The sequence below is a fragment of the Chrysemys picta genome, chromosome 2 (assembly GCF_011386835.1).
Source record: "Chrysemys picta bellii isolate R12L10 chromosome 2, ASM1138683v2, whole genome shotgun sequence".
In the NCBI taxonomy this organism is placed as follows: domain Eukaryota; kingdom Metazoa; phylum Chordata; order Testudines; family Emydidae; genus Chrysemys; species Chrysemys picta.
Window position 1 is genome coordinate 84,919,033 of NC_088792.1, and position 16,115 is coordinate 84,935,147.

Sequence of the window (16,115 nt, forward strand, 5' to 3'; positions counted from 1 at the left end):
AGCCCCAGGAGGTTTTTCTTTTAGAACTTCTCTATTATTTTGGGTTTGCAGCTGAACAATAAGAGGTAGCTTGAATATTTTCTATAGGCATTTCCCTGTTCGACCTGCATCTGAGAGGAATAGACAGTTTGGGCTCTAGCAGGGTTTGTGTTCTAGCCTTAGCTGCAGCTGTAGTTAAGGATTCCCAAGTTGTTCCATTCTAAGCTCTTGGTTTGACCTGCTCATATCTTTCTGTCCTATCCGGCTGAAATTTTGCATGCCTGGTCTCTTTCTGAAGTTGAATTTTCCTGCAAACCACATGGAAAAGTGTTTCAGCCATCTTTGTGGGTGAAGAAAATGAAAAAATGCCTTTTTTTTTCCATTATGAAAAAAAACCTTACGTATTACTTAGTTCTAGTGTCTCATAGACTCATAGATTTTAAGGTCAGAAGGGACCATTATGATCATCTAGTCTGACCTCCTGCACAACACAGGCCACAGAATCTCACCCATGCACTCCTGTAACAAACCCCTAACCTATATCTGAGTTATTGAAGTCCTCAAATCGTGGTTTAAAGACCTCAAGGTGCAGATACTCCTCCAGCAAGTGACCCATGCCCCACACTGCAGAGGAAGGCGAAAACCCCCCAGGGCTTCTGCCAATCTGCCCTGGAGGAAAATTCCTTCCCGACCCCAAATATGGCGATCACTTAAACCCTGAGCATGTGGGCAAGACTCACCAGCCAGCACCCAGGAAAGAATTCTCTGTAGTAACTCGGATCCCACCCCATCTAACATCCCATCACAGACCATTGGGCATATTTACCTGCTAATAATCAAAGATCAATTAATTGCCAAAATTAGGCTATCCCATCATACCATCCCCTCCATAAACTTATCAAGCTTAGTCTTGAAGCTAGATATGTCTTTTGCCCCCACTACATGGTTGGTGCTTGAGATGTGTCATGGAAACAACCCTTGGACCAGAGAAGTGTTTCCAAGTGACCTGATGCAATTTGGTGTTGACTTGGCCACATGAGCCTTTGAAAATCATACTTTGCCCGTGAGCAGTAAGGGCCTAATCCAATGCTCTTTTAACTCAACGGAAGACTTTTATGGCCTACAGTGGACATTGGATCAGGTGGTACATTTTTAAAAATAACATTAAGGGTCTTTTTAGCAACGATCACATAAAGGGCCAGACTGTGGCCCCCTTGTTCAGGCTGAGTAGCACGTGTCTCCCCAACTAGTCTCATTGCCACCCAGGCGCGCCGCCAGCTTTTCTGCCACCCTAGTCAGTGGAAGGTCCCGCTGCTGAAATACCGCCGCAGTCGCCACCCTCCAAATTGTAGTGCCCTAGGCGACCGCCTAGGTTGCCTAATGGGTTGCGCCAGCCCTGTTGCCACCCGTGGTAAAGCTGCAGTGTAGACTACCAGTCAGTGTGAGTAAGGAGATCACAATCTGACCCAATCAGACAATTAAAGACAGAAAGAGGTAAGACTGCTGCAGTGGTTTACAGCTCTCTTCTCACAACGTGCAAAGGACGTAATGCATGGAAAATACAGATTTCCTCCCCCCATTCTTTAAAAAAGTATTTCTGCTGTAAAAATGAGTCAGGGTACAAAACTGAGCCCACTTCTTCCTCTGGGGGATCAATATGATCACTCAGCTCTTTGGCTGAACGTGCATGTTAAATTGCAGGGTGCAAATAATTTTGTTTTTAATTTTGCAACCTACTTGCATGTAGGAATTTTCACGTGTGGAATGATGTGTGGATGAAAAGGCCAGACTTGCCCCAGGGTTTTGACGGTTGGCAGGCAGTTGATGCCACCCCCCAGGAGATAAGTCAAGGTAAGATTTACAAACAAAGAGACTCTATTGTGATCTGGGAGGCGGGAGGGATATTCTACAAGGAAAATTTTTCAGCAAAGCACTTAAACACTTTAAGCACTTGACTAATCCAATTCATGTCAAACCTGAGTGAAGTGAGTTGCCCAAGTTCACACAGGGGTAGAGCTGAGAATAGAAGTTAGATCTCCTGGTTCCCAGCCCTATGCTCTGACCTCTTAAATGAAAGTCCTTTGGCCTCACTGCTGGTGCCGTGGATATAAATGTTATGGCATTTTTGCAAGCAGAAAATCAAACATTTCATGGCACTAGGAAATGAAAATGGTTTAAGGGATTGGAGCATGGGCTCCTGATCTGGGTTCTGTTCTCATCTCTGCCTGGATTTACTGGGGACCTTGGGCAAGTCATTTTGCCTCTCTGGGCCTCAGTTTATCCAATACTGAACAGAAGATGATAGTTACCTGCCTAAAAGAGTGTTGTGAAGACTAATTGATTAATGTTAGCAAAGCATTTTGATGTCCTCCGATTACAAGAACTACAGAAAGGCAAAGCACTCTTTTTATTTTACAGTAAATTCTGTTAACACACTTTTTTCAACCTGTACCTTTTTGGGTCAGTTTCCAACATCCATCAGTATACATCTCTAGATCCTATAGATAAAGCAGGTTTCAAAGGGTTGGCCTGTGCATTAGCCCCTGTTACCGATGCTATTTAATATGCTGTCCCTTGCCATTTCGGGTTTGGGAACAGAGTAGTCAGCAACTGTATAATTGTAGCAGGAGTCAGAAGAGCTGAAATAAAGAAGGCCTAGAAATATCATTGCAAACTGAAAGATGCTGAACTCCAGCACATGCAGATAGATGCAAAGGGCCTGATCCTGCAGTGCTGCGTGGTGCTGAGCCCTGTCAACTCTCGTTATAGTCAGTGGGAATTGAGGGCGCTCAGGAAGCGCCGTGATATTGGGCTTCGGAAATCTTTTGCTGCTTTGTAAAACCTGCTTAGAAATTGCATGTCTGCAGCTGGTTTCATAGGGGAGAATGTGGTAGGATTCCTAGCAGCATCAGCTCGGCTGGGGATGGCAACCAGGGCTACCAACAGTGAACATACAAAGAATAGGATTATTTATCAGATCTCTCCTACTCCAGAGTAAGGAGGAGGCTGGAGGGAGATGGCATCTAACGAAGCACTAGGGGACTGCAGAGGGAGGGAAGGGAACAGAGTGTCATGAATAATAGGAAGTTTAAACTGGGACAAGGCCCTTAGTGCACTGAACCTGAATGGTTCTTATGGGGAATTGTTCCCAGTGTCTTGAGGAAAAAAAAAAGTTCCTTACAAAATCAACAATCAGATTTCAAATAACAATAAAACATTTATATGGTGCTTTTCATCAGTAGATTTCAACTGATTTACAAAGGAAGTCAGTATCATTATCCTTGTTTTACATATGGGGAAACTGAGGCACAGAGCTGTGCTTTGTCCAAGGTCACCCAGCAGGTCAGTGGCAAAGCTGGGAATAGAATTCAGGACTCCTGAGTCTCAGTCCAGTAGCCCATACTTCAGGGGCTTTATCTGACCCACAATCCCTTTTCCATCCCCACTCTGCATTGCGAATGGGCTGAAAGGAAGAGAAATCCCACTCCTTTAAACAGCTGAGGGAAGGGTGTCACTTTTTTGAACCTATGGAGGGAAACCCCATGTGGTTAGGGCTTCATAGGCTTCAGGAAGGTGGACAGAGATTGCATCGTCATGGAACAGTTTCTCTACCTGGTGTTCTTGCAAACTCCATGGCAGTTAATCATAACATTCTCACACTGCTTTCTTTTGGGGAATGGGTTATGGTAGAGGAGGAGGCAGGTGCTGTGCTGCTAGCCAGGAGGCCCAGGGAGTAGCATCAAGGTTCCAATACCTTCTGAGCCATGGGATTTCTGCAAAGGCTTCACAACAGGAGGACCATGATTTCCTCTCCCCAACCGGACAGTGAGTCAGAAACCACAAATTGCAGCTTCTCAGGTTTCCCATGTAATGTTGCCCTTTCTGTAGGGTTTCCCTGGGAAGGTATTACTGGCCCTGGTTCTATACATCTGTAAATGACAGGAAGTATTGTCAAATAGGGTAGTATTATCCTATATTACAGATGGGGAACTGGGGTACAGAGGGTTAAAGTGCCTTACCCAAGATCACACAGCAGGTCAATGGCACAATTGGGAGTTGAACCCAGGGTTCCAGAGTCCAACTCCCTGAGTCACAAGACTGTCTCTTTCTCATTCTGTGTTTCTTCAAGAGAGTAAAATATATAGAAGTTCTTACAGGCCACTCTGAGCTTTGCACCTTTGATACAAGTCACATTTCATCGTGTAAAAAATCTGCTACTTAAAGGAGCGAAAACGTTTTGGGCTCGGAACTAGTGTGGAGGAGTATTTATTGCCAGGTTCCGTTACCATGGGGGTGGGCCACTGCTGTGGGAGGTCAGGGATATTATGTGTATGTGGTGATTGAGGAAAATGGAGCCTCACTTAATACATGTGAAAAGCAAGTAACATTCAACATACTCTTTAGGTGTTTACCAGTGCGGCCCTTGTCCACTAAAAGCCATCAGAAGTGGAGAAGTCTATTTGCTGTACGACTCCAAGTTTGTGTTTGCTGAAGTGAATGCCGACAGGGTCTTCTGGCAAGTGAAGAACGTGAATGGCAAACAGAAACTTGTCAAACTGCGTGAGGAGACCAAGGCCATTGGGAAGAGCATCAGCACCAAAGCTGTTGGGAAGAACACAAGGGAAGACATTACGACACAGTACAAATTCCCAGAAGGTGACCGGTTGAGATCTTTCCAGCATCCTGTAGAAGATAAGATGAGACTGCTGGTCATGTGATTTTCTGCAGATACCAGAGTAGTCACATGCTTTATCAGTGTGGAAATCCGATCGGCTGCTTTAGTAATGCACATTTAAAGTGTACTACTCAGCAAAATACATTCAGAAACAGCGAGGGAATCAGGAAAATTCGCATATGAGTATCTTTGTGTCCGCAGTGACACCTGCTGGCTGTTTTCTAGTAAGAGGTTGTAGCAAGCATGCTATTAACAAGAGAAGTAGGCCCAATAGATTCAGCAGTTCTGCTTGATCCAAAACTGCTCCATTTCTTATCTTCTTCTATCAACAAATTATATCATATTTCAAGAAACCGCTCCTTCCCCCACCCCCCTTACCACATACCCAAAACTTGCTATGTTAAGCAATGTGACTATTAAAACATCTCATTTGAGGAACAGCCAAATTGGGAAATCAGAGGAACATTGCAGAAAGGCATTTAAGTTAGACTCTGCATTTGATCCTCTTCTCACCAGTCTTCCAATATAGATATTTTAGATAAGTTTACTTCTCCTCAGCTCTTGCAGTCTTAGGTCTTTGTGCTAGCCCATTCTTGTGAACAGAAGCCTGGGATCTCTGAACCTGCTTCACGCTCCATTCTGTATGTACAAAGTTCTATGGAACACTTTTAGTGTAGATTTTGGTCACCACGTATATTCATATTGACTCGCAGTCATCCTCCTTCACCCCTGAGTTGTGTAAACCTGGTGGCCTAAGTTTTCAAAAAAGAGTAGTGTGGTTTGGGTGCCCAACTGGAGAGACTGATTTTCAGGAAGTGCTGAGCACCTGTCTTCTAAAGATCAGGGTCCCCTGAAGTGTCTCAAATTGACAACCCACAAAATTACTGGTCACTTCTGAAAATCTGGCCTGGTGTGTTCACCTACTGTTTAGATCCTATGGTAGAGTAAAATCCGGAGAGATATGTAGACTAGTTTAAACATGCAGTGCTCAGTGCTGGGAAGCATGTCTTGCTATGCTGTCTATATTTTAGCAGAAGGATAAACAGGAAAAATTGGACCAGATTGAGGAAATTACAGTGCATATTATTTATTATGACTTTAGCTTTGCTTTTCCTTTTCCTGGTATTCAGGCTCTCCAGAGGAAAGGAAAGCCGTGGAAAAGGCTTGCTCCTATCTGAACTCTTCAAATTTGGCAGTTTGTGAGAGCACAACTCCTCTTCCACCCCTCCGGGCTGGGATCCAACTGGATGTAGAGGGCGAAAAAGTTTTATGGCTGGGCAATCCCATTAATCTGAACATCATTGTACAAAACAGTTCTGCTGGTGCATGGACGATCAATCTCGTTGCCTCTTGTCAACTGCAGTCCTACACCGGGAAAGTAGAGGCCAATCTTGGATCCATCAAACAGACTGTCCAGACCGAAGGCAAACCTGGTGGGTCCAGGAATCTGTCCTATCCCATGTGTCTTCTCTTATGATACTGCAATGTGTCTTCAACAGAGCTAGTGTGGAATGACTGTGAATCAACACAGGTGTATGACCTGTGGTCTGACGATGCTTATGGCATAGCAAAGAGGGATTTGTGCAGGGGAGTCTATATAATTATAATGCACTTAGGCACTTTACAATCCATCCTATCAAACTACTTCTGAATCAAGGAAACACACTATAACTAATAAGTGCTGAGCGCTGCTGCCAAGAGTTACATATGGGACAGAATCTTCCCTTGTCAATCAGATATTGTTCACTTGAACTTTTCTCCCAGAGGGTCTTCATGTCCCTGGTTCTCACACATATAGGCCCCATCATTACTGTGCGGAGGCCTGGGTGGGACTTTCTTTGGAGTTCCATTCCTCAATCCTAACCGTGGCTTGTTTAGTAACTGCAGCCACACCCTTTTCTGTGAGTTTCAGCCCAGGTCCTCTGCAGATAATTCACCTTCTGCCCATATTGGAACTAGGGATGTAAAAGTTTAACCAGTTAATGGATAAGCATCAGTCTTATCTGTTTCAGTTAAACTCCGCTGCTGCCTGAGCCCAGGACTCCGTTGCTGCCCCGAGGGTGGCAGCCAGGAGAAACCCTGGGCGCGGGGGTGGGCAGTGGAGTCCCCGGGCATTGGGGCCAGCGGTGAGGGCCGGCAGCTGGGAAACCCCGCAGCAGGGGCTGGCAGTGGAGCCCCATGTAAAACGTGGGGATCCTGCAGCACTCCCCACACCCATAGTTCCCCAGTTACATGGTTATTTTTTTAACCATTATTTACATCCCTAGTTGGAACCACATTAAACCAGAAGCAAAACAGTCCCCATTATTGGTCCATAATTAAAGCTGTGCAGCACATCAAGTCTATGTAGAATAGATATCACGAAACATTTTCATGAAGACCAACTGACTTTCTGCTTCAACCTTCTGTTGTGTACAGAATATGCTGCATTAACATCTTTTTTCCCCCTGTTGTTGGTCCAGTTATTCAGCTCCCTCTGAATATAGCAGCTGATGCTTATATGAAGACTATAACATCTGTTGAGGATGAACTTCTCATCACGGTCAACATTATTGCTGAGATTCAGGAAACTAATGAAAAGCTCACTGATGAGCTAACACTAACGTTCCAATATCCCCCTCTCAAGATGGAGGTAAGAATTTAAATGACGGATGAAGCTGTGCATAGATACCCTGGTGATGGGTGTTCTACAAATGCCTATGCGTGGATGGCTAGGTAAAGAAGTGAGCTAGAATTGTGACTAGAAAGGCTAGTGAGAACTGAGCGTCTGGATATTTTCCAAAATAAGGACATGGAGCCCTGCTTCCAGATAAATGGAGGTGCCCCAAACTACCTCAACCTAACATCGCAGCCAAGATTTTCAAAAATTGGAACCTGAAACTGTGCTCCTCCATCTATATTTAGATTTTCAAATGTGCTGAGCACTCAACGCTCCTATGATGGGAGAGCTGCTGGGAGCTCAGCTGTTTTGAAAACCAGGCCTCTTGTTATAGGGCTAAATACCAGAGTGAGGAGCCTGACTTTCAGCTCCTCTTGTTACAAAGGTGGCTGCAGTGTTTGACTGGGCACTGCTGTGGCATTTTAAAGATGTCATAAAGATGGACTTTAAATCCCTTGGCACAGTCCCTCACAAAATCCTGGCTGAAAGATGAGTTCCAGTTGGTATAACTCTGTGTACGTTCATGTCCATTGAAAACTGCCTCAGAGGCTACTGACAAACAGATATGTACCCAGGTAGGCCAGTGGGTGCTGTAGGGATCAGTGCTAGGCAAGATTTCATTCAGCATTTCTATTAATGATCCAAATAACATATTCATTCAATGTTATTGTAGACTAAAGGCCAAATCCTTCTCTGGCTTGTGCTACAAAGGCGAGCCTGGATTCTGGGAGACACGTCTCTCTCTGTAGTTAATGCTGCTGGCCAGGGTGGTATTACACGGGTGGGCCTGAGGATAGTGAGGAAAGAGAATGTTTTAATGCACCTGTGAAAAGAAACAGCTACGTGCGCTGACTGCAGCTTACATCCTCACTGGCCTGTGGACTCCTAAAATACACAAGTCAGCACTGTAGATGGACATCCTCCTCCCTTGGCAATCTCACATCTTAGGGAGAGATCCTAGATCCTACCCTGTGCTTGCATGAAAGTAAGGGGCTATATCAGCCCTCTTTCTCCCCTCGTCCATCAGTGCAGCACCAGACAAGTACAGCAAAAAAAAAAAAAAAAAGAGAGAAGATGATGATGTTAGAAATAATACACTTTGATAGAGAGATGTTTGAAGCAGGGACAGGAAATACAATAGGTATTTACATCCCGATAAAATGCAAACTGATAGAACCGGGGAATAGTTATCCAAAATATAGCGATCTGATAAAGGGTAAATAGTCCCAGAGCCCTAATATTTCACCCGATCTACATGAAGGAAGGGATTTTTTTAAACAGGATTTTGATGCTATTCAATGGAATTAACCCTGCAGGGCAGAAAATGCAATCCAGGATAGACTGAATTTCAAGGCCCCAGAACTTAATTGGAAAGCAGTAATGGGGGAAAAAACCTATTTCAGGATTATATAGGACCACAAATTAGATGGAAGTTTGAAATGCAAAAAAAAAAAAAAAAAAAAAAGGGGGGGTGGGGGGCAGCCAGTGTTTTGGTTCTCTAGGGCATATAAAGTAACACCAAATATAGGCTAGAATCACAGAGGCTTCACCTCAGACAAAAAGGAGGTGATAGTCTCACTCTGCCCAGGACTGGTGAGACCACACCAAGAATGCTATGATTATTTCTATGTAGAGATGAGCCAAGAGTCCACAGGCCTTCAAAATCTGGACCTGGGACTGCAGCCTAGACAAACCCTCCAGCCCAGGGCTGTTTAGACTCTGAGTTCTGGTTTGGCCATTATCAAGATGGAGGGTAATCATAAAATTAAAATCTAGCTTCAGGGTATGTCTATACTTGAAACACTACAGTGGCGCAGCTGTGCCATGCTAAGTCTTCAGCGTAGACACGACCTATAGATAATCCCCTTTCCCGAGAGGCAATAGCCTCTTCCATCGACCTAGCACTGTCTACACTAGGGGTTAGGGCAGTATAGCTATGTCTCATAGGGATATGGATTTTTCACAGCCCTGAGAGAGGTAGCTATACCAATTTAAGTCCCTAGGGTAGACCAGGCCTCAGATTCCAAAGTCTGGGGGTGTTCAAACTGGGAGGTTTGGTTTGGGCCCATTTCTATCTCTGGGCTCCTTGTTCCCAAAAAAGATGTTAACAAATTGGAGAGAATTCAGAGGCCAAATAAATAGAATAACCGGAGAGAATGAGCTCAGAGGAAAAATTAAAAGACCAGACTATTTTGTCTGAATGACAGGTAGGATGGTCATGAGAATCAGCTACCTGTATATAAACACTGAGGAGTGGGAGGAGCACATGCGGCAATAATGAAGGGGCATGGAATGAAACTGAGCAAATTAAATGTTGGGTTGAATATTAAAGTCTTTCCTGTCAATGAAATCTATTAGATGGTAGACTCCCAAGGAAAGTGGTGAAAACTACATTGTTTGAGTCATTTAAAATTGGAGCGTACAAAGCCCTGGAGAATCTATGCGGAAAACAACTCTGTCTTGGCAGGGAAATGGACCAGATGACTAACATCTCTGGTTTCAGTTAACTCTCTGACCTCAACTGTTTGTCTTTTTGACTAAGGCATGACTTTCTCATGGTCAGTCTCTCTTTTAATGCAATCTGCCATAAACACCTTCTATTCTGCTTTTTAATAAGAGGATGCACCTAATCTGTGCCTCTGTAATCCTTCTTTATTTTGCAGATGCCAGAAACTGCAAAGATTAATGAAGATTTTACCTGTTCCTTTATCTTCAAAAATACCTTGTCTATTCCCTTGGAAAAATGCAAATTGCATGTAGAAGGACTGGGCATTTTTAAAATGGAAACGATTGATCAAGGGTGAGATTACACTTAAGATAATTGTGGTACTTTGCATTAGATTAATGTACAACTTCTGCTGTCTGTAGAAATTTGTACACTTTTTAAAAACAATTAGGTACATCCAATAATATGTCTCATTGCCTTTATAAAGTCTATTGTCCCTAGTCAGACCTGATGCAAGCAGGTGCAATGCCACACAGTATATGTCTCTGTGTAGCAGCCCATCTAACCTTGGTTTATTCAACATATACAGCTAAAGAATTGACTTTCTTTGCCTTTTCCTTTCAATGACTTTAGCCTTATAAGAGGTTGGGATGGTCTACCAAGGAAAGTGAAGGAAGCCCCACCCCTGGAGACAGTGAAAAGAAACCTAGGGCTAAATACACAGGACATTTAGGCGTTGGCATGCCGGACTTTAAGGCAGCCTGTTGCCTGATGGAGTCCACAGCCCCGAGTTAGGCACCCAGGCTCCCAGCATACAATGCATGAGGAGAGTTAGGTGCCTAAGAAGGGGATTCACAGAAGCCAGCACACTGAGTGGAGAGCTACCTAAGTGAGCAAGTAGGAAACGCTGAGGCTAAGTCCCACCCCTCTCAGAGTGCTCAGCGCTTAAGTCCAGGCCGGAGGGCACATCCTCTCCTGGAGTTAGGTGCCTACGCCAGGTCAGCTGCTTAGGTAGCCTGTGGCCTTGCAGCCAAAACCCAGAATACCCAAAATCAAAACCCATTATAGCTGATAGCCTAGTGGTCAGGGCACTCACCTAAGACGTGGGAAACCTAAGTTCAAGTCCCTGCTCCAAATCAGGCAGAGTGGGAATTTGAAAACAGGCCTCCCACATCCCAGGTAAGTGCTCTAATCACAGGGAAGGTGATATGCCGCAGTCTGCAAAATTCCCAATCTGTTCGCTCCAGCAGTCCATTGTGACGATTTAGACATGCTCTAGGAACACCTAATGGATCAGTCACTGAAGGCAAGATAGGTGGGGAAATGCCTATTCTGAGAATCCTGCTGGGACCTAGGTGTGAAGGAGGGTGCTGAGCAGGTTGGGGCACCAGGAGTTAGGCAGTTTTGTGCATGCGTACCTGCAGAAATTTAGGCACTAGTGTTAGGTAGAGCTCAGCGGTGCGGTGCCTAAATGTTGTCCTTTGGTGCCTAACAGCCAACTTAGGTGCCTAAGTCCCTTTGTGGATCTAGTCCCTAACCACCAATTGGCTCATTAATTCATTCCCCACCCACAACCCCTATTAGAATTTTTGTTTTACTTTACATTCAGGCTGCAGGAAATATTAGCTCTATGTTGACTACGAAAGCTATATTTCATTCGCAAAGAAACCGTTGGAAAGGAATGAATACATATAGCATTGTGTTAGTAACTGTCTTTTTTTCCCCCCCTTCTTCTTAGGGACATAATGCCTGGTAGGATCATTAAATCCCAAATAATATGTGCTCCAAAAAAAACAGGAGAGAAAAAAATTGTAGCCAAACTGACCTCTAACCAAGTCAAAGGAATATCTGGGGAAAAGACGATTACCATCACCGCCTAGGGGAATTACTGAATATCTTAACAGGGTATCAGTCTTGGTCTTGCTGAATATGTACTTGAGATGGATGTCACTGGCACTTCCTGCCTCCTTGATTAGTGGATTATAGGCTATAATAGGAGATAAGGTAATGTAAGTGGCTTAAGGGCACAGTTGCTTTGATTCTAGTTAATGGGGATTTAATAAAGATTGTTAATCTACTCTCACATGTATTAATTTGTCTGTTTATGATGATTAAGGACTTGTTTTGAGAAAGTGGGAATGGTTAGACTGTGGCTCACGCTGGGGTTAGCTTTTCCTTTTGTAACAATCACAAGCTTTGTGTAATGATAATGCCATCAGTATCTGCACACTGTTTTGCCTTTTTAAACTCCCACGTTGGGTGAAGTAATGATTTATCTGTCCATTACTGTCATGCCCATTTTGGTGTTCCATGTATGCCTCAATTCATAGGATGGATTGTGCTGTATCATATGTTACCGGACTGACAGTATCATGCATTGTCATGGTTGATATGCAGGTATTATGCATTACTGTGCTCATTGTAGCATACTGTGAGGTTTCACTACACATAACATGGCTTTTCTTAAAGGAACAACCTAAAACTGGATCCCAAGCAGAGGTCTTCTGAACAGTCCCCCTTTTATTATCTGTTGGGTAAATTCTTTGTAATTTGCACTTGCCTCTTTCATGACAATAAACCTTGTTATTGTTGGGTTCTGTAACTCTGTTATTGCTTCTTATTCTAGTGTGCTGTAGCCAATGAGCGTATATGAAAAGGCTTGGATTTTTGTGGCGCACTCTGGTTAAGGCATTCTCCCCCCCGGGTGTGTAATTAGGCTCTAATTGATTTAGGCTCAAACCCACAATGCTCTCGGTGCAGGTGAATCCAGAAGTCTGCCTCTGTGGTGGTCCTGGCAGGACTGGAGCCTTACACGTGAGCTAACTGCCCATCTTGTAGAAGAAAGTGGATGGTCATTGTCCATAAGATGAGGGTGACCATATGTCCCGTTTTAGCTGGGACAGTCCCTTTTTTAAGCCCTGTCCTGACTTTTTTGGCAGAAGTGGGCATTTGTCCCGTTTGCGCTTGCCGACTTGATCAGTTGACAAGAGCAAATGCCCACTTTTGTCAGGAAAGTGGGGTGCAAGGTGGAGGAATGTGCAGGGGGGGCGAGGGGTGATGCCAGCTCCGTGCCGAGGGGAGAGGCAGGGCTCCAGCAAGCAACAACTGCTTCACGGAGCGGGGGTGGCAGGGCTCAGGTGAGCAGCAACCCCAGCCTTGCACGGAGGGCAGGCAGGGCTCAGGCCAGCCTCACGGAGGAGCGGGGGCAAGGGGTGGCCTCAGGCTGGCATCATACGGTGTCCTGTTTTCCTTTTGGGAAATATGGTCACCCTATGTAAGATGCTTTTATAGGGGGCTGGTAGAAAAATACCAGTTATTCTTCATGGGGAATTGGGGGAGAGGGGGGAAATGTATTTGTTAAAAGCTCCCATGAACATTTACAGTGTCTTTTTTTGTTTTTTTTTTAATAAAAAAAATGAAACTAAAATAATTTTACTTTTGAAAATCCTTTTAATGGAAAACCAGAAACGGAAATGTTTTCAGTAAGAGAGCGGCAAGTGTTGTCAAAAATGGCTATTTTCCATGAAAAGTTTTGTTTGACAAAAAGCCATTTTTCATCTCAATTACTTTGACAAAAATTTCAACCAGCTCTATTGCTATATTTGAAGGAATTGGCAACTGCCATATCATTACAAAATACTGCTGTAAATAGGGTGACCATATTTCCTTATGCTAAATACGGGACACCTAGAAAAAATTACAGGTATTCAAATGAGTTCAATGGCAATCAATCAGAACCATGCAGTACAAACATTCAAATTAGTCAACTTGGTGTTGAGCCCCCTTTAAAGAAAAATACTGTATAGTTCGATTCTTTTTATTTACCTTCTTTCTTTAAGGCTTTAGGGTTCACACAGGGAGGGGTGACACAAACACCCCCAACCCCACAATCACATGGGAAGAGGTGACACACACACACACTCCTGTACACCTGTGAATGATCGACATGTCCCTTGCTCTCGGCCCTCCATGCCTGACTGGGCCCCCAGGATAGACCCGCCTCTCCTGGTACCTGGTGCCTTGTCTTCCCAAGGCAACACATCGGTGGAGGGCAGGCGTGGTCACATGCCCCACTCCCCAGCTTTCTGTCAGGGTTCATACCAGAATGTGGCCAACAGCAGCCTTTCAGCACTGTATATGAGGGAAGGGACGGGAGCTGCTTCCAGCTGCAGGGGATGAGGAGGCAGGGAAGGGATGACCTGGCCTGTGTCTTTGCAGAGCTCATCTCTCCCCTGGCTCCCTGGTGGCTGGACGCAGTTTGTCCCTTCCTGCCTGCACGGTGTCGAAAGGCAGCTGCCGCCTCCAGGCTGCTGCTGACCATCAACATAACCCAGACGCCTCCAGTCCCTGGGCTACGGAGCGTGCAGGAAGGGGTTAAGCCTAAGGATGCATTGTGCACCAGGGCTCAGGGAACCTGACTGCAGGACTATCAGCAAACCCAGACAGAGGGGGCTCAGCAGGGGAGGGTGACTAGGGGACAGAGCAGTCCCGTGCTCCCTGGGGGCAGAACCCAGGGCTGGGGGGTGGGGGTGGGGGAAGGGCAGGGTGAAGAGGGTGCTAAGCCCCTGCCTGGGGGCTGCTGTGGAGCCTGCAGGGTCAGGGCACGAACAAGCTGGAGCTTGCTTCCCCCTCACCACCACTCCAGAGCATAGGTGAGGGGTGGAGAGGCTTCCCCATACCAGCGCGCTCTGCAGAGCTCTGGCACACGCAGGGCTCGGTGCCTCCTGGCCACTGTGGCCGGTAACCCGGCCCAGAGGGTCTTGGGCTTTCCCAGGGTCCTGGCCCAGCCAGAGGCAGTGGGGGAAGGAAGGAGCCTGCTGGACCAGGGGTGGGGCTGGTTCTCTGCACAGCACTGAGAGCAGGGCGCGCCCTGCAGAGCGGGGGATAGGGACGAAGGGGCAAAGCAGGGAGAGGACAGTGAGGGGGGAGCATGTAAAGGGCTGCTGGGTGGGCAGCAGAGGCAACACATAACCAGCCACCGCCAGGTGCCTGCCCGCACTCATCAGCCACCACAGTGCACAGCCAGTACTGACTGGAAATGGGATGGGGCCCTTCTGGTCACACCAGCACAAAGAGTGTGTGTGGTATCATAAAGTGGACAACTGGACTCCCTTTGACCCTGTTCCACTGCATGGTAAATTGAACTTACTGGCACAAGCTGGATCAACCCTGAGGCTATTGTATGTAGCCATTAGCATTCTGCCGGGCTGAGGTTTGTAGCTTACCTTGGAATCAGGGCCGGCTCCAGGCACCAGCTCAGCAAGCAGATGCTTGGGGCGGCTAAGGGGAAAGGGCGGCACATCGAGCTCTTCTGCGGCAATTCAGCGGCGGGTCCCTAGGTCTTTTCGGAGGGAAGGACCTGCCGCTGAAGAAGAAAGCGCTGAGGTGGAGCTGCCGCCGAAGTGCCGCCAATCAGCTGATCACGATCGTGGCTTTTTTTTTTTTTTTTTTTCCGCCGCTTGGGGCCGCAAAATCCCTGGAGCTGGCCCTGCTTGGAATGTAGTACAGACTCTGCCACTGTGCTTCCAGGATTTCCTGTAATCTGATGGTGTGACTAATACTCTGTCAGAGAAAATACATCCGAGTTGCACGGTAGGTTCTTTTGATCAAGCTTAGAAAAGCTACTAAAAATGTTGAGAGCTCTGGTGTGTTCAGTAGAGGAAATGGCAAAAGCTCAGCTTGAAGCATCCTTCTAGAACTCAGGCTAAAGCTGCTCCTGTGTGCTTGAAACATTCTGATGTCAGAATACACCTGTGGGGGTCATTAATGTGACAATTTATACACTCCTGTGGTTATGCAGGGCAGTTGCAGCTGTCCCTCTGTCCATCTGGGAGGGAGGCCACGCCCCCTTGCTACAAGGTCTCTGGAGGGGCACAGTTCAGGGGGAATTAGCACTGGGGCTCTGCCACTTGGTGGGGTAGAGTAATCAATAACCTCAGAGCCCAGGGCCTCAGGCAGTGCAGGGCACCAAACAGTTAGAGGATTCTGGCCTGTAGTCAGGACAGAGCAGTGAAGTCTATAAACTCAAGCCCACAGGCAAGGCAGGCAGCAGTCTATATGCCCAGACCGCCCCACCCCCCCAGACAAAGCAGAGCACCATTCAGGGGTACTGGCTCTGGCAGACTGCTGACAAACACAGGCCTGTTGGCCTAGAGTGGGGAGCCTGCCACACCCGGGTGCGGTAGCAGGGGGTAGGAGGACACAGGCCCACCTGACTCGACCAGGTCCCAGCCCAGGGCCCTAATAGGGCAGAGTGCTCTGCCACTGGGTCAGCGGGAATCCACCCACAACATGCTGGCTGGCTGTCAGTCAACACCACAGCCAAACTATATTTGGCTTCCTGGGGCTACTTCCTA

General features: G+C 46.3%; 1 protein-coding gene across 1 annotated transcript in view; it reads left to right on the top strand.

Annotated features, from left to right (window-relative positions):
* Window positions 1-12,361, top strand: part of TGM4 (transglutaminase 4) — a 37,924-nt gene extending 25,563 nt beyond the window's left edge. The window contains exons 10-15 of the mRNA XM_008171118.4: window positions 1,727-1,830; window positions 4,384-4,635; window positions 5,785-6,087; window positions 7,117-7,286; window positions 9,977-10,113; window positions 11,498-12,361. Coding sequence (XP_008169340.1) covers window positions 1,727-1,830; window positions 4,384-4,635; window positions 5,785-6,087; window positions 7,117-7,286; window positions 9,977-10,113; window positions 11,498-11,639 — 1,108 coding nt within the window. The 3' untranslated portion in view covers window positions 11,640-12,361. The remainder of the gene's footprint in view (window positions 1-1,726; window positions 1,831-4,383; window positions 4,636-5,784; window positions 6,088-7,116; window positions 7,287-9,976; window positions 10,114-11,497) is intronic.
* The last annotated feature ends 3,754 nt before the right edge of the window (window positions 12,362-16,115 follow it).